The sequence below is a fragment of the Panthera onca genome, chromosome C1 (assembly GCF_046562875.1).
Source record: "Panthera onca isolate mPanOnc1 chromosome C1, mPanOnc1 haplotype 2, whole genome shotgun sequence".
NCBI classification, from domain to species: Eukaryota; Metazoa; Chordata; class Mammalia; order Carnivora; family Felidae; genus Panthera; species Panthera onca.
In genome coordinates this window covers 55442490-55465527 of record NC_138346.1, presented here as the reverse complement: position 1 = coordinate 55465527, position 23038 = coordinate 55442490, and the positions used below count along the sequence as shown (strand labels likewise).

General features: G+C 40.3%; 1 protein-coding gene across 16 annotated transcripts in view; it reads left to right on the top strand.

Moving 5' to 3' along the window:
* The window catches only part of OSBPL6 (oxysterol binding protein like 6), a 214256-nt gene that overhangs the window by 133499 nt on the left and 57719 nt on the right, over positions 1–23038 (top strand). For 15 of the 16 annotated variants that reach the window (XM_060621942.3, XM_060621940.3, XM_060621947.3 and 12 more), the window contains 5 exons: positions 8463–8555; positions 16090–16212; positions 18787–18840; positions 20138–20251; positions 20368–20538. In XM_060621942.3, the coding sequence (XP_060477925.2) occupies positions 8463–8555; positions 16090–16212; positions 18787–18840; positions 20138–20251; positions 20368–20538 (555 nt within the window). The remainder of the gene's footprint in view (positions 1–8462; positions 8556–16089; positions 16213–18786; positions 18841–20137; positions 20252–20367; positions 20539–23038) is intronic. The other variant, XM_078451134.2, reaches the window with a different exon arrangement.

Genomic DNA, 23038 nt, shown 5'->3' with positions numbered 1-23038 from the left:
AATAATATTTCCTTGAAGGGAGTTATTAAGAAGACAGTGACAAGTCCATATGCCTCTTCTGCTGCGCCATTCAGGGGGGTGCAGGGTGGGCATTGCCATTCAGGGGGTGCAAGGTGGGCATCACCATTCAGGAGGATGCAGGGTCGGCATCACCATCCAGGAGGGTGCAGGGTCGGCATCTCCATTCAGGGGGTGCGGGGTCGCATAGCCATTCACAAGGTTCAGGGTCAGCATCACCGTTCGGGGTGGTGTGGGGTCAGCATCCATCTGCTGCTCTTTGTCCTGCTAGCAGGTGTTTAGGGCATCTGTCTCCACTCACTCTGTCAGCTTCCTCAGTAAGTTCTGATGCTCTGTTTGCAAAGTAGTGCCGACTTTGGTTACTAGGTTGACCAGGTAACATGATGATCATGTCAAGTATGGATTCTTCATTTTCACTTAAAAATATATGTTTATTTTGAGAGACAAAGATAGAGAGTGAGCAGAGGAGAGGCAGAGAGAGGGGAGAGAGAGAATCCCAAACAGGCTCTGCACTGTCAGCACAGAGCCCGACCAGGGCTCGATCTCACAAAAGATGAGATCATGACCTGAATCAAAACCAAGGGTTGGATGCTTAACCAACTGAGCCACCCAGGTGTCCCTGGATTCTTTATTTTCAGATGTCACACCCCAGCGGGGTGTTTGGACACATCCTTCTATGGCAATAAAATCGCACAGAATTCCTAAACATTTATTCTTACAGCATTACCACCGAGATGTTAGCTACCATTTATTAAATGCCCATGGTGTGCAAGGCTCTGGGCAGCACTGTGCATACACTGGGTGCCAGCTCTGTGATTTGCAGTGTCTTCTAAGGTAGACGTTACTATCCCCATTTTATAGATAGAGGACACTGAGGCTGAGAGAGGTTCATGATTTGCCCAAGTCACGTGGTAAATAGCAGCATGAGGGTTGGTATGCTCATCTGTGTGACTTCAAAAATTACATTCTTTTCTCTGCATTGGACACTGGATCTCTGAAGGAAAAGCTAGCTGGCTTGCTCTTAGTTCTTGACTTGGAAACACCATGAGGCTGTACCATATTTAAGAGTGCTGCAATCCTGTTCTGTTTTACTCATTTCTGCCTCTCTGCTTCCACAAAAGCCTGTGGTAGAGGATGGCTTTTGATGTGTTCAGTTAGTCTTGAGGGAATACACTGCTTGAAATTACTATCGTTTCTGCCGTTTACCGTCAGCTTTAATTTCAGCAGAAGGCAGTACTTAAAAGCTCGGACGCAGAGTAAAGTCTCCACTCACATTCCAACTCCAACACTTACTGACTCTGTGTCATTAATTTAACCCCTCTGTGCCTCTCCCTGTTCAATCGGCCATAAAATAAATGTCATAGTCATTACTCAAAGGCTTTGTGTGGAAATGGAATGAAATAATCCATGTAAAACCTGGAGACAGGGATATAGAGAACACCAAATATTAACTGTCTCCACCATCGTTGTCATCAGCACTATCACATGAAGATTACGAGCATCACTGAAATAGTGTTGCTGTGTTAGAATTCAGTGTCACTAGAAGAGACACATGCCTAGCAACCAAAAGCTTGAAGGAGAAAATCCTTTAGAGGTTTAGAAATTATTTTCGGTATTTTTCTTTGAAAATATTTTATATAGTTGATGATTATAAAAATAGCTTAGAGAGGATCATCGGACAATTTCAGCAGAGTTAACATTTAGAGAGAGGTGGGCCAGTTCTCCTTTTTACTCTGCTAAACTTGTATGAAAAGTGAATCTATACAGAAATTTGTAGCCATGGCCTGAAATAGTTATAGCAGTTCCTATATGTCTTTGAAATGAAATGAATAAACGGACAGACCCAACAAACCAGGAGAGCTGTTCAGATCTTGTGCATTCTCATGTTAGAGTCACATTCCCCTCTGCAGGAGTTGCACTGGATGAACTTTTACCAAATTAAAGAGCTGTAGTGGCATGTTTGTCCTGGACTCTTGGCTTTAAGTGAAATATACATCAGTTCTCTTTGAGCAGGAGGAATAACGGTTAGCCAAGTAGTACTTCCCACCTTCTCTGCGTGTGCTAATAAGTTCCCTAGAAAACTGACCTGTAACCAAGCTAGGTTCATCACTATCACAAATGTACCACTCTGGTGGGGAATGCTGACTCTAGGGGAGACCATGCCTATGTAGTATATGGGCCAGCGGTATATGGGAAATCTCTGTACCTTTCTCTCAGTTTTGCTGTGAACTTTTATAAAACTACTCTAAAAAAAAGTCTTCAAAAAAAAACCCCACTGACCTGAAAATTAAGTTGTAATTTTAGGATTTGAAAGGAAACTTGACTTTAAAAGACTAATTAAGGGGCGCCTGGGTGGCTCAGTCGGTTGGGCAGCCGACTTCGGCTCAGGTCATGATCTCGCGGTCCGTGAGTTCGAGCCCCGCGTCGGGCTCTGGGCTGATGGCTCAGAGCCTGGAGCCTGCTTCTGATTCTGTGTCTCCCTCTCTCTCTGACCCTCCCCCGTTATGCTCTGTCTCTCTCTGTCTCAAAAATAAATGAAAACGTTTAAAAAATAAATAAATAAAAGACTAATTAACAGGGTGCCTGGGTGGCTCAGTCAGTTGAGTGTCCGACTTCAGCTCAGGTCGTGATTTCACGGTTCGTGAGTTCGAGCCCCGCATCAGGCTCTGGGCTGATGGCTCGGAGCCTGGAGCCTACTTCAGATTCTATATCTCCCCCTCTCTCTGCCCCTCCACTGCTCACACTCTGACTCTGTCTCTCAAAAATAAATAAGCATTTAAAAAAATTTTTTTAATAAATAAAATAAATAAATAAAACATACATACATACATACATACATAAAAGGGTTATGTAACCCTTTATTTAAGCTCCTTATCTAATATGTGTAACACCTTGACAATATTTCCACATTACCGTGAAAGAATGTGAAAATAGCCAGCTTGTGAAGAAAAGTACACAAAAGTATATAGCACAGATTAAGATCATAAGGGAAACCTTATGAAACAGATTCATTTTTGTTACTGAAGATGTTGCTACATTAAATTTTACCAACCATAGCTTTAAATCGAATAAACAAGAGCCCTGAGGTTAATCCACTGGATGTCTCGATTTTAAAAGTTAAGTTCTTTAAATGTTTTCAAAAGTTCTAGCCTATTGGAGCTGTGATTTTTATAATTCCAAGATGAAGCTAGAAGGCAGTTTTATGCCTAATCATGTGTCAATAATTACTGAGGGACTGTTCTCTACAAATTAATCAGAGAGCACTTAAAAATTCCAGAAATTTCTGACCGGCTACAATTTGCAAGGACTTGTGCCAAGGGTGGGCTGGCAGTAGAGGAGGCAGGATACCAAGATGAATATGAGCTTGTTCCCCCCAATCTAACTAGAGTCCAACACCGAGTATGGTTAAATTTGAAAACTATCTTCTTTTTATCCGCCAATGTTGAAAATGCAGCATTCAAGTATTTAGATAGTTCACTACAAATGATGAAGCGTTGTGTGTGATTATATAACCTCAGGATATGCTTTTGACTTCAAACACCATGAAGGCAATTCTTAAGGTAGTGGATTAATTTTTTATCATGGGACAATAATAAATAATTGGATAGATAGGTGTCTATAGAGACAAAACTCATTTTTATCATACTTTAAATATCCTAAATTGATCTTCTATAGGTCTGTGGCTTGGTTTGGAAATTAGAGGATTTAGTTTCCTTCCCCTGGCTAAATTCCTGAGTTAATCCTTTATTTCCTGCCTGCATAGTTACTAAGGTCAAGTTTTGCTTTCCTTACCATGTTTATTTGACAGGGATGGGGTCGGGGAGGCAATGTATATGTGTTCTATTGCTCAGCAACCTGCAAGGATGAGGGCTGAGTAGGGCTCTTAAAGAGAAGCTCAAGCCAAGGATATTTCCCTGGACAATATGAAATAAGTAAAAGCAGTAGCCACACGGAACAGGGTTAAGGCGCAGGTTTATAAAAATTTGTTCAGCCTTTTTTGGTCTTTGGTATAAGACCTCTCTCTAGAATATAATCATTAGGAGCAATTCTCTTGTCTATTTTGTTCTCCACCACCCTGTCATCTGCTCCTAGCACAGTACAGGGCCCAATAACCAATAGGTTATTTGGTGATTAATTGAACCAATGGATGGATGAATGAATTACAGGTACATTTCACCGGCAGACAGAGTTCATTGACACCTATATATCTTTTATGCTCATGGTTGTTTTTTTTAGAAAAACCAACTCATGCATTTAAAAAATACTTTCACGGTTTTTTTTTTTAATCTTTATAGAATTTACAATTAGGGAAGGTTTTCTCAGATATATTTGAAGAATACATGAAACATGATTTGGTTTCCTCTTACCGGTTTATGTGATGTGTCTGGACAGTTTGGGATTGTTAATGAGTAGATTTATATAATTTAGTTTGAGGTAGATTAAGTAGTTGTAAGTAAATTTTGAAATATTAGTTTTTTTTAAAAATGCTTTTCCTGAAAATAAGCTTTATGAGAAAAAGAATAACTTAGGTGCAAGTCAGAATTCTCCATTTTAATAACCACAAAAGTTTTATAGTATTTTTTCTAGAATAGCAGTTCTCAGGAACCCTTTACCCTCTTTAAAACTAATGAAGACCTCAAAGAGAGTTGTGTATATGTGGATTATGTCTGTCTGTATTTACTGTATTAGAAATTAAAGTGTATAAAAAATTTAATATTTCTTAATATATTTATTTATTTATTTAAAAAAATTTTTTTAAACGTTTATTTATTTTTGAGACAAAGAGAGACAGAGCATGAACGGGGGAGGGTCAGAGAGAGGGAGGCACAGAATCTGAAACAGGCTCCAGGCTCTGAGCCGTCAGCACAGAGCCCGACGCGGGGCTCAAACTCACGGACCGCGAGATCATGACCTGAGCCGAAGTCGGCCGCTTAACCGACTGAGCCACCCAGGCGCCCCTTAATATATATATATATATATATATATTTTTTTTTTTTTTTTTTAACGTTTTATTTGTTTTTGAGACAGAGAGAGACAGAGCATGAACGGGGGAGGGGCAGAGAGAAAGGGAGACACAGAATCGGAAGCAGGCTCCAGGCTCTGAGCCATCAGCCCAGAGCCCGATGCGGGGCTCGAACTCACGGACGGCGAGATCATGACCTGAGCTGAAGTCGTACGCCCAACCGACTGAGCCACCCAGGCGCCCCGTTAATATATTTAAAAATAAAATAGACTCACCACATGCTAGCCTAAATAACATTTTTTATTTTAAAAAAGTATTACCGGAGCACCTGGGTGGCCCAGTCAGTTAAGCATCTGACTTCAGCTCAGGTCATGATCTTATAGCTCGTGGATTCAAGCCCCATGTCGGACTCTGTGCTGACAGCTCAGAGCCTGGAGCCTGCTTCGGATTCTGTGTCTTCCTCTCTCTCTGCCCCTCCCCCCACTCATGCTCTGTTTCTCTCTCTCAAAAATAAATAAACATCCAAAAAAAATTTTTTAACAATATTACCAAAATTAATTTTAGTGAGAATTATAATGTTTTACATTTTTGTAAAAAAAATTTCTGATGTTTGTAGAAAACAACTAGATTCTCAGTCGGCTTCTGTTTAATATGTTATAATACCACATGTTATGTATCCTCAAAAACCTCCACTGTACATTAATGAGGGAATGAGAATTAAAAAGGCAAGTAACTTCTTGGCTTTACTATAAAAGGAGTTTTCACCTCTCAGACCCCCTTGAAAGAGCCTTAGGGACTCCCAGGTTCATGGACTACCTTTTGATAAATCACTGCTCCAGAAGCTAAGGGGTAAAGTGATGAGTAGCAAAGGAATGGGAGGTTTGACCTTTTCTGTATTTCTCTGTTGTGTTTGAATCTTTTGTAATGAGCGTATATTAGTTTTGTCATTTTAAAACATAAAAATAAAATGAAAGTTGGGAGGGGGACATTACCTCCCAGAAGAAGGTAATAACATTCTTGGGGTTGTTTTGTTTTGTTTCGTTTTGGCGGGGAGCGGGGGGGCGGGTGGGGGGGAGGACAGGGAGAGAGAGGATCCCAAGCAGACTCCATGATCAGTGCTGAGCACAATGTGGGGCTCAATCCCATGACCCTGAGATCATGACCTGAGCTGAAATCAAGAGTCAGATGCTCAACCAGCTGAGTCACCCAAGCGCCCCATAACATTCTTGTTTCAACAGCAACAAAATTCTCATTTTAGTTTCTAATTATATGCTCTCAGAATACATCTAAAATTTAAATTTAGCTGATATGTTTTGAATAGGATCCTATCCAAAATATCAATATGCAAGTCCTGAGTCTTTTGCTCCCTTTTTGTCTAAGATCTGAACACACACCACCAGCTTTTCACTCCATAAGATGCCTTTGCTTTTGATTATCTCACAAAAGGCACTGACACAAATATGGATACTGAGCTACATTCATCATTTTTCTCTGCTCATTCAGATAAATCCAAAAATGGAAAGAACAGAGTCCCAGCTAATGGTTAGATTGTCCTTGGACACTATAGGTGTCAGATAAGGAATTCTTGCTGCCCAACTTTATATTTGGCCCCAAAATATCTGTTCTTTTCTTATTTCTTATATTTCCTCAAATTGGAGAAATGGGGAACAGTTCATAAACTTTTCACTGTAATTATTCTTTGTTTTTTTTTTTTTAATTTTTAAATATTTATTTATTTTTGAGAGACAGAGCATGTGTGGGGGAGGGGCAGAGAGGGAAGGAGACAGAGAATCTGAAGCAGGCTCCATACTCTGAGCTGTCAGCACAGAACCCCAGGTGGGGCTCGAACCCATGAACCATGAGATCATGATGCTTAACAGACTGAGCCACCCAGGTGCCCCAATTATTCTCTAATAAATGATTTTAAAAATGCATTTGGGGAGGATTTCAAAATCTGTAATCAGACACTTTATTCTCAAGGTAATAGAAATAACCAAAAGCTTGGAAACTTACCAAGAAATTAGAATAATTTGGCTCAGGTTGGAGTGTAATTTTTTCTTGAAAAAGCAAATATTAACCTAATAATTTTCAAGTGAGATATCAAAAAACAGAGGCCTCAATAAGTAAATAAAATACTGACCTCATTTATTGAAACAGTGAAATGTTCCCACTAGAGTAAAAAAGTTACTTTTCATTTTCAGCCTACACCTAAATATTAATTCCATTGAGTTATTTCTTTGATGTCTTTCAGGTTAATTCCCCCATAGAAAATACTTTTTCCCAAATACACAAGTTATACCTACTTATTGCATTAAAAAATAAGAAAAAATTAAAAATACCTATAATTCTATCCCCTTTATGCAGCTGCTGTGAACATTAGGGAACATGTTTTGATTATATATATAGTATCATATTCTACATATTCTTGGTAGCCTGATTTTTCAGTTGACAGAACATCAGGGGTATTTTTTCCATATCAGTAGATATAGATCCACATTGTCATTTTCGATCACTGTATGGAGTTGCCTTATAAGTCTCATATGTGTTAGATGTTTTTTACTATAGTAAAATAATAGTAAACTGTCTGTCCTTATATCTTTGTATAGCAAATCTGATTCCTTCAGGGTAAAGATTTAGCTATGGGATTGCTAGGTCAATGAGGCATGTTCTTCTTTTTCCAAAGAGTTTTTTTTTGTTTTTTTTTGTTTTTAATAAAATGGCTCCTCTTTAGAAAGATCACACCCGATTTATACTCCCTTTCTCCCATCTGATCTATTCTTGAATCTAATGGTTTTTAAAAAAAAATCATTATTTGGTTTTCATTTCTTTGAATACTTCTGAGGTTGAGGTTGAACATCTTTTCAAATGTCCTGCATGAGTTGCCTGTTAATGTTCTTTGCTATTTTTCTGTTGGAAAGTCACTGATCTGTGAGTGCTTTTTGTAGTCTATAACACACATCTACTGTTTTGTACTTGATGAATCATTTTCTTCTCTGCTCATTTAAGAATTTTTGTAAGATACTACGATTACAATGATTTCATAAGGATTATGAAACTCTAGAGACTAAGTGGTATTAAGGCTCTGGGATTTTTGATGTAGACCTTCCCTTTTGTCTGTTGCCCTCAGAGAGAGGTAAGCAGATATTTTTATGTAAGGCTAATTGTCTAAGTGGTGGATATACATTCTCGTAAAGTAATAAATATGTTGAGGCATGCTCTGTGGTTTTTTAAATGTGTGCAATCTCTGACTTTTTCTCGAAGACAAACCAGCTGTTGTAGAGCATATCTGGAAGAGGGGAAAACAAAATCCCGTGCTGGCATTTTTCTGACTGTTGCTGCTGCCTTTGGTCTCCTCAGGAACTTGCCATCGTTACCATGGCTCACTGTGTTTACTGTAGTTCACTGTGTGACCTCGCCCCCGTGTCCATCCATGTGAAAAATGGGCTGTCTCACCCTGGGATGTATTTCCATTTATTTTCAGAGTATCCACGTCTTGGAGAGGACTGCTTCCTCCAGCACCGAACCCTCTGTAAGTCGGCAGTTGCTAGAACCGGAGCCTGTCCCCCTCTCCAAGGTCAGTGGTGGAATGTGGTGCTTTCTCAGACGGCTTGATGCCTGCTGTGGGCCAGCTGGATCGTAAACAGCTCTTACACCTGACTCCCCTGAGGTAGCTGTGATACCTGTTGTAGCACTGTGCTACCACGTCTTTCTGCCTCCAGTATGTAAGATTTCTCTGCCCTGTGTAAGGGAGGAATAGATGAAAGTATATTTTGCTGGAATTTGCAAGGTTACAAAGATCCAAAATACTCTTGCATTTAAAGGAAGAGAAAGTATTATCGTTCCCCTGTTGGAGACATGAGCAGATATTTCTATGCCAAGCAATAGGGAGAAAAAAATCACTGGGTCCAACAGAAAAAAATAAAAAATAAAAAATAACACCACCACCACCAGCAACAACACCTGTTACCATCATGGCCCCTGCACTGTGCACCAGGCATTGTGCCAGGTGCTTAAATATATTATCCCATTTAATATAACCCTTGCAAACAGCTCCATGCAGTGGAGGTATTTATTACATTTACAAACATGGAAACCAAGAATTAGTAACTTGCTCAACGTCTGAAAAAGCTAGCAGAAAGTAGAAAACGTAGCAGAGCGGGGATTCAGACTTAGACCGTTTCAGTGCTAGGCCACCTGCAGATAAAATAGTACCTACCTGAGGGGCTGTTGGATGTGAGGGTTCCAGCCTTCTCCTTATATCTGGCCTGCCTTGCAGTGAGCTCTTTGAAGAACACTGCAGATTATTAAGAGCTCTTCCATTTAATGGAAGCCAGCATTCCCTCCCTTCAGCCTTGTCTTTCATGGACTAGGGAAACATCTAAATTTATTTATGTCTAAAATGCAAAATCCTAAAGAAAAGCTGGGGAGATGCCATCCTGCTCACCCCTACCTCTTGCTCGACTCCTGTGATCTTCAGTGGGCTGCCTGTCTTGTGGAGAAACTCAGCAAATAGACTGCATGGGGATTTTGAGTTCAGATATAAAAATAGCACTTTATTTCCCCCAAACGACTTTGAAATATGTTGAACTGATTCTTCTTTGCTTTCCCTGTGTTAAACAGAATCCTTTAAGGAAAGAACACTTTCCTACCCTAGTGGTATGGAAAATATGTGCTTGTACTCTTCATATTTAGAAGATATTACAAGCTATGAAGTTTGTGTTATTGGACAGGAGTAGACTGCTAATCTAAGGAAAGGGGGTTACTAAACTTAAAAAATAATTTAGAGAGAAATAGAAAGTAATCTGATTTCTATTTGAATGGCAAACAGAGAATGGTGACTTGGTAAATACAACTGGTAATCTCTTTGAAAATATCAGCTCTCTCTTACAGGCAGCTAACAGAGAGAGAGAATAAATAAATCCTGGGGCCATGGGAACAGCAGCTAACATTTATTGGGCATCTACTTTGTCTCAGACATTGGATCAGTACATATAGTCTCTCACATAATCAGCCTACTGGATGAGGTGACTATTGACGTTCTTCTCATTTTACTGATGAGGAAACTGAGACTTGGCGCCTAAGTAAGCTAGTTGTCCGGAGTCAGATAGGTGGTGTGTGACAGAGACCAGGGTGGTGAGACATACACAGTGAAAAGAGAATGACACACAGAAACGACAAGGAGAATTGCTGGGCTGAAAACCACAAATAAGGAGGAACTTCCTGGTCGGTGAACACGGGGAGGCACTGGAGGATTGGCACCCCTGCGGAGAGCATGGAACTTCCTCACCCTTTCCCCATACCTTGTCCTCTGCATCCCTTCCACCTGGCTGTTCCTGAGTTGTATCCTTTTACAATAAACTGGCGATCTAGTAAGTATAATAATAATAATAAGCAAACGCACACAAGGCTTGCTTGGGTCCTTCGTCCCCCACCAACTGCATCTCGAACCTCCATGGCATCTCACTTTACACTCCAGCTACATCCACCTGCACACAGTTCCCTACACTGGCCATGCTCTTTCTCTCCTCCACTGCTGCATGTCTGCTCCTTCTGGAGTGCCCCTAGCTGAAACCCCTACTCTTCTAAGACCCACAGGAATCCTTCTTCAGATGCTGTTTATCACCCCCCTACCCCAATGCACCCGAGGCCCCAGCCTGTCCCTGCACTTACCACATCTGTTACTTTATTTTACATCCTTTCTTACATCGGGTCCTCTAGAAGGAAGACCTGAGACTGGGCTTAGGGTGTTTGTGGCTCATTATGGGAGAGCCCTCAGGAGAAAGGGTAAGAGAAGAGGTTAGGACAGTGCGGTGCTGGCAAGAAGTGGTTTTGGCCGGAGTCCACCTTCAGCCCGACTCCACGGTGAGCCCTGGGCATGCATTGTATCACAGTGTTGCTGTCACTCTGAGGCAGGGATTTTTGTTCCGTCAGCTGTTGGTACTCTTGTGTCCTTCAGCAGTTGAGAGTCTTGAGGGAAGGAGATGCTGAGGTGTAGATGCCCCAGCCATGGAGGAGGGAGATTCATGCCCAGGCTCTATGGCCCCAGCTTCAGTAAAAGGCAGTTCACGGTAGAAGGAGGGAGCCTCTACCGCTGGGGCGTGGATCCACTGGGCTCTTACAGGCATCTAGGTAGGGCACCAACTGTATCCACTTCCCATTACTCTTCCACGCTGTTACCCACTTGGATCTTGCTGTAGGACTACACTATTGTTGTGTTTTGTATTAATACCATATTGCTCAGGGCCTCATGAAATCAGAGGGTCCCATCCATTCCAGATACCAGAGCATCTCACCATCCCTTTGAGAAGAGATGGACTTCCTGGGCCCTGGTTGATGGTAGAAGAACATTGTTTGAAGTACACATTGTCCTGTCTCAGGATTTGTCGAAATTCTTAGTTTGGTTGATGTAGCACCCCACCCCCATCCCCGACACTCATGCCTCTGGAGTATACCCTTGAGAAAGGAAGGGTCTCAAATGAACAGACGAGGGCTATTACTAGGTTACTTTCTGATTTTAGTTGTTGTTATTAGATTAAAAGTATATTTTAAATTTCTGTAATAGCAACAATGTTTGTGTATCTGACTCAAGTCCCGATATGATCACATAAGGGCTTTTGACTGTTTCCATTACAAGTGTACCTACAAAAATTGGAGACTTTTAAACAGAAAATTAATATCCATTGAAATTACAAAAAATCCTTCAATTTTCAGAAAGTAATTTTAAGTTCCTTAAGATAGACCTAGTCTACTAAGCATAGAGGTGGGTCCTATTAAGTGCTGAGATGGGCTGTTTTCATTTCTTACACACCTTATTTGTAACATTGTCATCTGCAGTTATAATTGAAATAGGGAGGATGTTGTTTGCTCTGGATTTACCTTTTTGCCTCTTTGTCAGTTGGACAGCTTATTTAACTGTAAGAACTGTATTGGGATTCTTTTCAATTTCTTTGGGTTTAGTAATATTGAATCAGAGCAAATAGAGTTATTTGTTTGGAGCTACTGCATTTATGTTTAAGAAATACATTTTAACCTTTTGCCTTTTCTGTCTTATCCCTTTATTTCCCTCCTCTGTAGTTAAACCAAGAAAAACACTATGATAGAAGTCAGTAGCCATTGTGCCACAGGAACAAGCTGGTATTATGGTCTGAGTTTAATTAGAAAAAAAAAAATCCAAAAAGCATTGTACTTATTATTAAATGTTTCCATTTTTACAAGTTATCCAGAGTATTCTTCATCACATATATATGTATTTACTTATGTATACATGTATACATATATACATATACATATGTATATATATACACACACGTACACCATACAGATCATATATGTATATATACACACAGGCCACACATACATATATAATGTGTATATATATATATATATATATACATACACCCACATACCACACATCATATATATGAATGTGTACACACACACACACACACACACACACACACAGAATAGATGAAAGATGAACACTAGCCTTCAAATGAGAACTAGTTGAAAATAAAAATGTTATTCTAGAGATGCTATACATGGATAGGGCTACTAAAAATAGAAATGTCATTAAATACAGCTGATATCTAAGAACAGAGAAAGCTCTAATGAATATATTTGTACATATACAGAGAGTTATTCTTTAATTATGTGATTATATCAAACTTTTAAAAAGAAATCAGTAAAAATCCATCATTTTTATGAAATTTTTAATCTACTTTCTTTGGTGAGAGTAGAACCTAGTATCTTCTCTGATGATTGCAACATTATTCCTAAGCAATGCTCACTTGTTGAGGTGCAGTTCAGTATTTTATTTTATTTAATTATTATTTTAATGTTTATTTTTGAGAGACAGAGAGACAGAACACGAACGGGGGGTGGGGGGGGGGGGCAGAGAGAGAGGGAGACAGAGAATCCGAAACAGGCTCCAGGCTCTGAGCTCTGAGGCCCAAGGTGGGGCTCGAACCCACAAACTGCAAGATCAGGACCTGAGCCGAAGTCAGACGCCTAACGGTTGAGCCACCCAGGTGCCCTCCAGTTCAGTATTTTAAAATGGGAATACCAGAGCACCCCACTTTGTGCTCCAGATGATAATGCCACCTGTACTGTATTGTCCAAAAAACATGGTATACAGCCTGAAACTGTCTCATCAGAAACATTTTTTAAAAAAATTACTGCATTTGGGTGTTGTGTATAAGTGATAAATCACAAAATTCTACTGAAACTAATGTTACACTATATATATTAACTAATTGGAATTTAAGTAAAAACTTTAAATATATATATCAAAAAATATTACTGTATCTAATTAACAGTTTTGACCAGCTGAACCACATGTCTTAACAGTATTATCTTTATATCACCTCACGCCAGTCAGAGTGGCCAAAATGAACAAATCAGGAGACTATAGATGCTGGAGAGGATGTGGAGAAACGGGAACCCTCTTGCACTGTTGGTGGGAATGCAAACTGGTGCAGCCGCTCTGGAAGACAGTGTGGAGGTTCCTCAGAAAATTAAAAATAGACCTACCCTATGACCCAGCAGTAGCACTGCTAGGAATTTACACAAGGGATACAGGAGTACTGATGCATAGGGGCACTTGTACCCCAATGTTTATAGCAGCACTCTCAACAATAGCCAAATTATGGAAAGAGCCTAAATGTCCATCAACTGATGAATGGATAAAGAAATTGTGGTTTATATACACAATGGAATACTACGTGGCAATGAGAAAGAATGAAATATGGCCCTTTGTAGCAACGTGGATGGAACTGGAGAGTGTTATGCTAAGTGAAATAAGCCATACTGAGAAAGACAGATACCATATGTTTTCACTCTTATGTGGATCCTGAGAAACTTAACAGAAGACCATGGCCGGGGTGGGGGGGGGGGGGGAGTTACAGAAAGTGAAGGAGGCAAACCATAAGAAACTCTGAAATACTGAGAACAAACTGAGGGTGGATGGGGGGTGGGGGAGAGAGGAAAGTGGGTGATGGGCATTGAGAAGGGTACCTATTGGGATGAGCACTGGGTGTTATATGGAAACCAATTTGACAATAAATTTCATATATTTAAAAAATAAATAAATAAAAAGTATTATCTTTAAATAGAATATTATTTCTTGGGGGCATCTGGGTGGCTCAGGCGGTTAAGTGTCCAACTCTTTTTTTAATCTTTATTTTTGAGAGAGACAGAGTGCAAGCAGGGGAGGAACAGAGAGAGAGGGAGACACAGAATCTGAAACAGGATTTTTTTTTTAAATTTAATGGGACACTAGCAGTTACTGTAAAGGGTTCTTAATGTTGCTAAATGAATATTAGTAGGTATGTTTTTGTAAGGTAAATAGTTCATTCAGTGGGGACCCCTCAGGGATGACCAAGTAGATAAAGAAATGACACTGGTCTCAGATTGGTTTTCCTTGTGGAGTAGGGGACATTTACAGTTGCATTTGGGAGGACAGAGGCATGATGTTGGCTTAGAGGGCTTTTCATAAGCCAGGAGTGTCTCCTAGGCTTAGCGATGCTAGAATGAAGCAATGTTCAGCCGCATCTCCTAGAAATATAGCTTACTGTGAAAAAACACACCCCATTTATACATGCTTGGACTTAAACATAGATTTGACTTGGCCATAGGGCAAGCAGCTTCTGGGATGGAAGGAGGGAAAAAGGAAAAGAGGAATGGATGATAAAATGCTAGCCTCTCCCTTCTCGTCCCCAGGGCCAATGTCCGTAACCAATCGTGGCACCTTTGCCTCTGGGCCTTGTCAGAGCCTCACAGTCCTTCAGCAGGGGCGGCCACCACCTAGACATTTGTGCCAGCAAGTCCAAGATGGAACTCATCAGTTCCTGTTGGAGCCTTGTTGTGTGATTGAAGGATGATTCCTGATAGAATATATGTCTTCAGAAGACAGTTTCCTGAGTCCGTTTGGGATGGGGCATTCTGCAGAGATGCCTGCCCTGATCTGTGGGCTCGTCCCGCTTTCTGAAGCTGAGGCAGTGGAGCAGGTTACACCGAGAGATTGTGCTTCCCTGCGCCGGGAGCAGGATCATAGCAGTTGTGAATGGGACGTGATGTTTGCTCCTGCCTCTACTGCTTGCTTTGTGACCATGCCTGAGATCTTGAATGGGAGTGTTTGCCAGGTCAGCGGTTACTTCAGGGCGGCGTAGGCCCGTAGGAACCACCCGGTCCAGGGATTTGAAAACCCAGGATGTCGCTAAGGGTTGGGTATCTAACACGGAAGCAGGCCTGAGGGGGGCCGTGACGAACTGAACATGTCTGGACACCCATCCCTCAGGGCAGACCCAGTGCTGCCAGATCTGATAGACTTTAGCAAAACACTCAAAATTCAGATTTTTTATACCTGAAATCGTCTGACTTTTAAATGTTGACAGCTCATTAAAAAATTTAGACATCATAGACAAGACAAAACGTGTCTTATGAAAGAGGAAACCATGATTTGGCCTGTTTTTAACAGAGGAGGGTGATAGCATAGCCTCCAAAATCCCAGATTTTTGGCTTTCAAGTCTGGTGCTCTTCACATGGGCGCCCAAGGGTGAGTGTTTCTCAGGATGTGTGTCTCTGAAAGCATGGACTTCTGAGTGTCCTGTGGCAGGCAGGGCATTTCACGAGCCCTCTGAAATACGTGCAGCCCGTAGCACTGCTTTTAGCTGGGCAGGTGATGGGCCACTCAGACCACTGCAGCCTTTCCATTTTATACAGGAGCCCAGGTCTCCGCACTAATTGAACATTTGTCATCAAAACAGCCTTACTTTAAAACGTTAAAGTGCCTTTGTGCCCAGAGATGAACTGTCTGGAAAAATGCATTTTAAATCTTCTGAGTACATGCAATCAAAACTCCATTCTGCTCCAGCCCCCAGCCCCCAACCCGTCTCTGATGGACCTGCATGCATCCAGGTCTACTGGAAACTCATTTTAACCTCACTTATAAGTGCATCGCTGTGTCTGATGTTAGAATTTGCTTCAGAATGTGGTTCAGACTTCCGGTGTGTCCAGTGTTGTTGCAAAAGCAGCTTCTACTTAAGAGTCTGCTTTGACTGTGTCATCAAACACCAAGAAATACGTGATTTGTTTTTCTTCTTTTCTCTCAGGAAGCTGACAGCTGGGAAATTATAGAAGGGCTGAAAATAGGCCAAACCAATGTCCAGAGACCAGACAAACATGAAGGCTTTATGCTGAAGAAAAGAAAATGGCCTTTAAAAGGCTGGCACAAGGTACCATTTTCATCATATTCATCTCCAGACCTTCGTCGTCAATAGAGAAGATCTTATTTGGTGTCATTAGGTGGGAAACGAAGAGAATGGTTGTATGTGTAAAACTAATTTTCAAAGCCTTTTTTGTTTAACCGTGTGGGCTACAACCCGTTATACCCATTTAAGTCTGAGATACATAATATCTGTATGCAGGGAAAAAATATTTTACATTATATTTGAAATCCAGTTTGTACATGTTGTCTATTCTACTTTTTCATTTAAAAATAATATGAATATAGAAAAATAATAACATGAATGTATGCTTATTAAATATTCTCTGAAATAAGATGTTTTTAAATGCATGCATATGTTCTGTTCCATTGGATGGATTTATGCTATATATCGCACCGTTATTGAACCAGTTCCCTATTGCTGCACATGTAGGATATATCTAACTTATTTACTATAATGCTGTTGTGATGAACATCCTTATACACAAATTTCCATTTAAGTCCTTGGAATAAAGTCCTGGAATTACTGTTACCAGTGCAAACTAAAGATGGAAAATCACAGAAGTCTGTTTACTGCTCTTAAAAGTATGTGATTTATTCCTCTCTCCCCTACCTCTGCATCCTTTCTCCATCTTCCAGTTTTAATTATGGAGAAAATATTTTGTACTACACCAATGCAGTTATCTAAGTAACAAGAATTCTGTGAGGCTAAGAAGGAGAAAATTATCCTCCATTTTCAATATAAGGCCTTCAACAGACCACCAGTACCTTCTCTGAAATCACTGGAAGAACAGGTTCATGTACTTGCTGCACCTGCTGATGGATTTCATCTCAGAGCAGATGGATCTATTGGCCCAAATGACTGGCTGGTGACTCTCCAGTGGCCCAAAACAAGGATGTTATGGATTATAGCATCTTTTGCAAACACATATTTTGCGATTTAAGAGGAAGACTTAAAAATTAACCGACGGCAAATGCCCTACTTCCCAGTCTCTGTGCGTGAAATAAAAATAGCTCGAAGAGGCTTCTGACTAATGTTCCTTTCAGAAGCCTTCTCAGTCTCCCCTGAACCCATAATATTCTCCCAATACCAAAATTTCTGTCCACCCTTGTTCTTCCTTGGATTTTGGCCAGCTGGCCATACTGCTTCCTAGAATCACCTTTTGCTTTTCATTCTGGCTTCACCACTTTGCAATTCCTCGAATCACTGGCTTTGCTAATCTCTTCCCCCATGATCACACAGTAGGTTATCCCTGCTAACATTCTTTGATAGGTAGAAATGGAAAAGTAGAGAAAAGAAGTCAAAGAGACCAATGTTACATGAATCACTAACTTTAATTTAGCATTCTCAGGTCCACATCTCAGTGGTTCAACAGCCATTCTTTCTAGGCCATACCTTTGAGCATTTTTCTATATCAGTAGTAGGAGGTTCTTAACTTGGATTGCCTTTTCTCCTGATCTCTAGCGCCATCAGATATTTAGTCAAGCATCAGCATATGTGATTGCCCATGTCTTGGGTGATTGAGTAATCAAGTGTTTTTCAACTGTGGGGATACTTTCTTCTGGTGCTTTCTTATTGCCCCCCCAGTACCTGTGTCAAAAGGGTTTTCATGGCTTTCTGTGAGTTCTGTGCAGAGTATCCCTGGGCTTGACCACCTGCTACCTCAGCAGCTAAGTGGTCCCAAATCACATAAAACCTTCCCAGCAGACTAATTTTCCAGCCATAGAAAGACTCCTTGCACTTTTAGAGACCATAGGAGGGCACTGGACCCGTTGTTTGAGTGGGTCCTGAGAATTGTGTGTTCCCTTGTGAATTGCCCATGGAAAGGAAACCAGCAGAGTCTTCCTGAGTGTTTGTGGAGCAATAATGGCTAGATTCGTTTGGAGTGGACCAGGAGCTTCTTGAAGGAGACAAAAATTGCCAAAAATCTCTCTCTCTCTCTCTCTCTTTTTTAACCCTGAATGTAATTTAGAAGTATTTTTAATCTCTTTTAGTGAAATGCAAGCATTTTGCTAAGTGGAGATAACAAATATATTGCTAAAGCTCCTTCGTAAATGTTCCAGATAATTTATTACTCCTCCTAGATCTAGTTCACTGGCTTCTGTAACAGGCTTGAGCATTTTCAGGAATTTTCCATGGTATCCAGGGAAATGCAGGAGTTTACATCCAGAGTGAACAATTCCCTGTAGAGAAGCTCCTTACAGAATCACTGTGATCTAAACTGAGTTATTCTCATTTCTCACTTTCAAAGACACCCTGATGTGGTTCATTCAAAAGTCTTGGCTGTGGGTCCCGAGACTCCATCCCCCAAGCCCACTCCCTTCAAGGAAAAGCATGGCGAGAGATTCGCTCTCCATCAGATTGTGTGTAAAAGAACCCTAGTAAGCTAATAGTATGGAATTCAAGCTCAGATTTCCTTACCATTTAATGTGACTGACTATGGCCAGGTACACTGAATTCATATAAGTTAAAATGATCAAACATACTGATTACTAAATGCCAAGCAACGTTAGACCCATGCTTGCGAATGTTTTATAGAATTCAAAATGTAGACAGTAACTGGGCGTTGTTTGGTTCTTGCAGCGGTTTTTTGTCCTGGATAATGGCATGTTAAAGTATTCCAAGGCACCACTCGATGTAAGTAGCACACAGGACATGTTTCAAAGATTGTTTTAAAGTGAGTAAACACCACAGTTGTGTAAGCCTTGTGACATAGCTACCAGCTTTGTGCTCTTCTGTGCCTGTAAGATTTAATAAGTTACCGTGCTCACTTCAGCAGCACATATATTAATAAGTTACCAAACTTCCATGTCCCATGGAAGATGTGTTTCATGCTTATGCTCAAGCTAGCATAAAAATCTCAGACGGGAGCATGAAGATTTAATTTAACAATTGTGATGTGTGTTTTTCAAAACAGAAGGTTACACCTAAAAGTGATACACTAATAAAAATCACCCCTTCTGTCTTGGAGAGAAAACCCAAATAGACTTTTTTTTTTTCTTATGCATCTCTCAATGAACTATGCTTTATGTGCTTTTTTTGAGATTTAAAGCAACCTTTGTTCTTGTCTATATCCTTTTAAAACCTATCTTATGAACTTCATTTGTGTTTCATGCATCCTTTTATCTTGGGAATCCCAACTCAGTAAAATTATTACAAATTATTTTTCTTTAATATAAGAAGTAGTTGTTTGCATGTAAAACGGGAAAATGCCATCCTTCTTATCATTGTGGTGTAGGGGAAATAACAGAGGGCTCAGATTTCAGTTTTGTCCCCGTCTCTTTCACTGAATCAGCTGTGTGTCCTTGATCAGACAGAGGCAGCCAAGAGGGAGCCCTGGCTGCTCTGTGCTCTCAGTCTCAGCTGCCTGGTTCTGCCTCAGCAGCTGTCTTCTAGTTGATTACTTGGGGATGTTCTGAGTTGTGGGTCAAAGATTGACCATGGTTATTTTAGGAACCACTAAGCCTATCTTTTTTGGGATATAAGCTTTGCAATCTAGAATTATGAAGATTAGCATTATACGTTGTGCTAGAGACAGGACTAAGAAATGAATAGTCTTAGGTGCCTGGCTGGCTCAATTCGAAGGGCATGCAACTCTTGATCTCAGGTCATGAGTTCAAACCCTCGCTGGGTGTAGAGATTACTAAAAACAAATAAACTAAAAAAAAAAAAAAAAAAAAAAGAAAGAGAAAAGAAAAGAAAAATAAATGAATAGTCTTGTTTATTGAAATTGGTGTGAAGAAGTCACAGAAACTTCACCTGTCCTCAGATTAAGGACCTTAACCTCAGAACCTTAACCATTTTTCTTTGTGTAAATAAGGTGTGGTATTCCCTTTCCCAAAGATAAATTAAAGATTACATTAAGCTCATTTCAGTACAGAAACACATCAAATCATATATCCTTCTAGCCTATTTACTAGTCTTCTGACTTCAGATTCAAAAGGGGAAGGTCCATGGAAGCATTGATGTTGGACTCTCGGTCATGTCAATTAAAAAGAAAGCTCGGAGAATAGACCTTGACACAGAAGAGCATATCTACCATTTGAAGGTAAAGTCACTTCTCAATAGTTTTTCTGCCTTTATCAGGGGAATTCACTTGCCTGTGCCAGTGGTAAACAGGAGATTGGTTTCACCATTACCATCTCCTCTTGTTCATTGTTTTAGGTGAAATCCCAGGACTGGTTTGATGCATGGGTCTCCAAATTGCGCCATCATCGATTGTATCGGCAGAATGAAATTGTCAGATCACCAAGAGATGCTAGTTTTCACATATTTCCTTCAACCTCCACAGCTGAATCTTCACCAGCTGCTAATGTTTCTGTTGTGGATGGAAAGGTACGACTCTGTTATATAAAAATCAGCCCAGAAATTGCTTGGAAAATTATGTAGGCACATAACTGAGTGTCATTTGACAAACCAGGAAGAGAAGATTTATTTTGTAAACTAACCCTCAAGACAACAGTGACATTTGGCATCAGAGTTAATCACAAGTATAGGTTAGGTAGAATGTGGATCACCAAGAGAATTAGTAGTTACTTTTCCTTTCTATGAATGGACCACATCCTAATTTTATATGGCTTTGTAGGGATATTAGGAAGTAGAGTGAACATTTGGCTAATCAGCCCCTAGAAATTGATATTTTCCTGGCTGGTAATAAGAAGACCACAAAGTTCTGAAAATGAAATTTGCTTCTCTACCTTGAATATATTACATGTGTAATATATTGCATACATGACTCAGAGAGATACCATTGAATTTGCCTGTGAAGTTAAGGTAAGTTGGCTAAAGAATGTGACCATAATATATATAGTAGACTATTTGAGTGATTAACCATTGTGTTAAGCATTTGACACTCATCTCTAGTTTTTAATATAGACTAAACTCAGAGACAGTAAAAAATTTTTTCAAAGAAATGACATAACCATTAAACAGCTGAGCCAGAATCCAAATCCTCATCTCTGTGTTTCCAAAGTCAGTGCCCTTTCCACTGTACTAAGTACCAGATTAAGGCAGGCTGAAGTTGTTCTTTGGCCTGTATTAAGAGTTCATATTTTTCATGTGGCTGAAAAGCTAGAGGTGTTGCCTGTTAAAAACTGAAGTGAGGACAAGAGACAGGGAGATGGTTGTTTCTGCCTTTGATTCAGTAATTAAGTTTTCTGAACCATAGCCACATTGCAGTGCCCAGGGGTGTTCCAGCTTCCCACTTGGCACCTGATATTGAGAACACAGACATCTGTGAATGAATAACTGGCTGCCATAAAGATTTGGGTTTAAGAACCTTTCAGTGAAGATTCTGCTTTTCTCTGCTTTCTTATTTAGGGATGTATGTAATATATATCCAAGTGTCCTTAGCAAAACGTTGAAAAACCTCATGGAATCTGCGAGATTACTCAAATCAGATTACATGAAATACTGCTGTATTCACTATTTACTATTTTTTTAAATGTTTTTTATTTATTTTTGAGAGAAAAAGGCAGCGCTCACATGCGTGCCCATGAGTATGAGAGGGGGAGGGGCAGAGAGAGGTGGGGAAAGAGGTATCTGAAGTGGGCTCTGTGCTCACAGCAGAGAGCCCAATGCGGGGCTCAGACTCACAAACCATGAGATCATGACCTGAGCTGAAGTTGGATGCTCAACAGACCAACTAAGCCACCTAGGCACCCTCATTATTTACTATTTCAATGGGAGTCACTTAAGTGATTTTTGTTAAATCCCATTAATTATGTTTCACAAGGCTCTTAAACCTTATTTCATTCTGGTGGTAGCCTTGCCAAGAATTGTTTAACCAACATCTTCCTCCGAGGACCAAGGTATTGGGTTAACCCTCATACTATCCAGTTCTGAAGTGAAAAAGAAGGAGGTCAGAGGGCAGGAAGTAGACCACTTACTGGATGACCCAACACACAATGACTAAGACTAATGACTCAGGTTTTCCAGGCCCCCTGAGTTCTCACCACAGAATAGAATGAATCCCAGAGTTAGTCCAAACTAAACAAGAATTATATCCCAGATGGATATTTAAAAAATTTTTTAACGTTTATTTATTTCTGAGACAGAGACAGAGCATGAGTAGGGGGAGGGGCAGAGAGAGAGAGAGGGAGACACAGAATCCGAAGCAGGCTCCAGGCTCTGAGCTGTCAGCACAGAGCCCGACGCGGGGCTCGAACTCACAAACCATGAGATCATGACCTGAGCTGAAGTCGGTCGCTCAATCGACTGAGCCACCCAGGCGCCCCCAGATGGATATTTTAAAAATATGAACATTTAATCCTTTAAGATGCTTCTGCCTGCATCTTTGGCATAGACTATTGATAAAAGATGTAGTATTTTCATCCCTGTGTTAGTTATTAAATAACTTGGGTGATACCCGAGAATGGAGAACTGAAGCCAGTTCTTCTCCACTGTTTGCCTTGGTATAAGAAGCTCTTTAGCTCTGGTTTTCATAGAAGATCTATTGCTGTAGTTACGAATGACACACCTCTAAGATTGAACTTGGTGAAAGATCTCCGTGACACTTAGCAGAACGCAATAAAGAGTGAAGAGAGTTTTTTGTCACTTGGCTTGCATTCTAAGTATCAAATTATGAGAGTCCTGAACGTTAATTGGTATGTGGCCCCATGTGGGTAATAAATAAGTCTGGGTTTGCTAAATACGTGCATCTTTTGCTTCATGATGATTTAGGACAGACACAATCAATTGTAATTGAATATGAAAGTCAGATATGGAGTTTTGACATTGTTTCAGCTTTTTCAAAAGGAAGTTCCTGCTTTTTCAACTAAGCGCTCACTGAACTCACTGCGTTATCTCCTTACTATACTTCCTGCAACTTCATTTC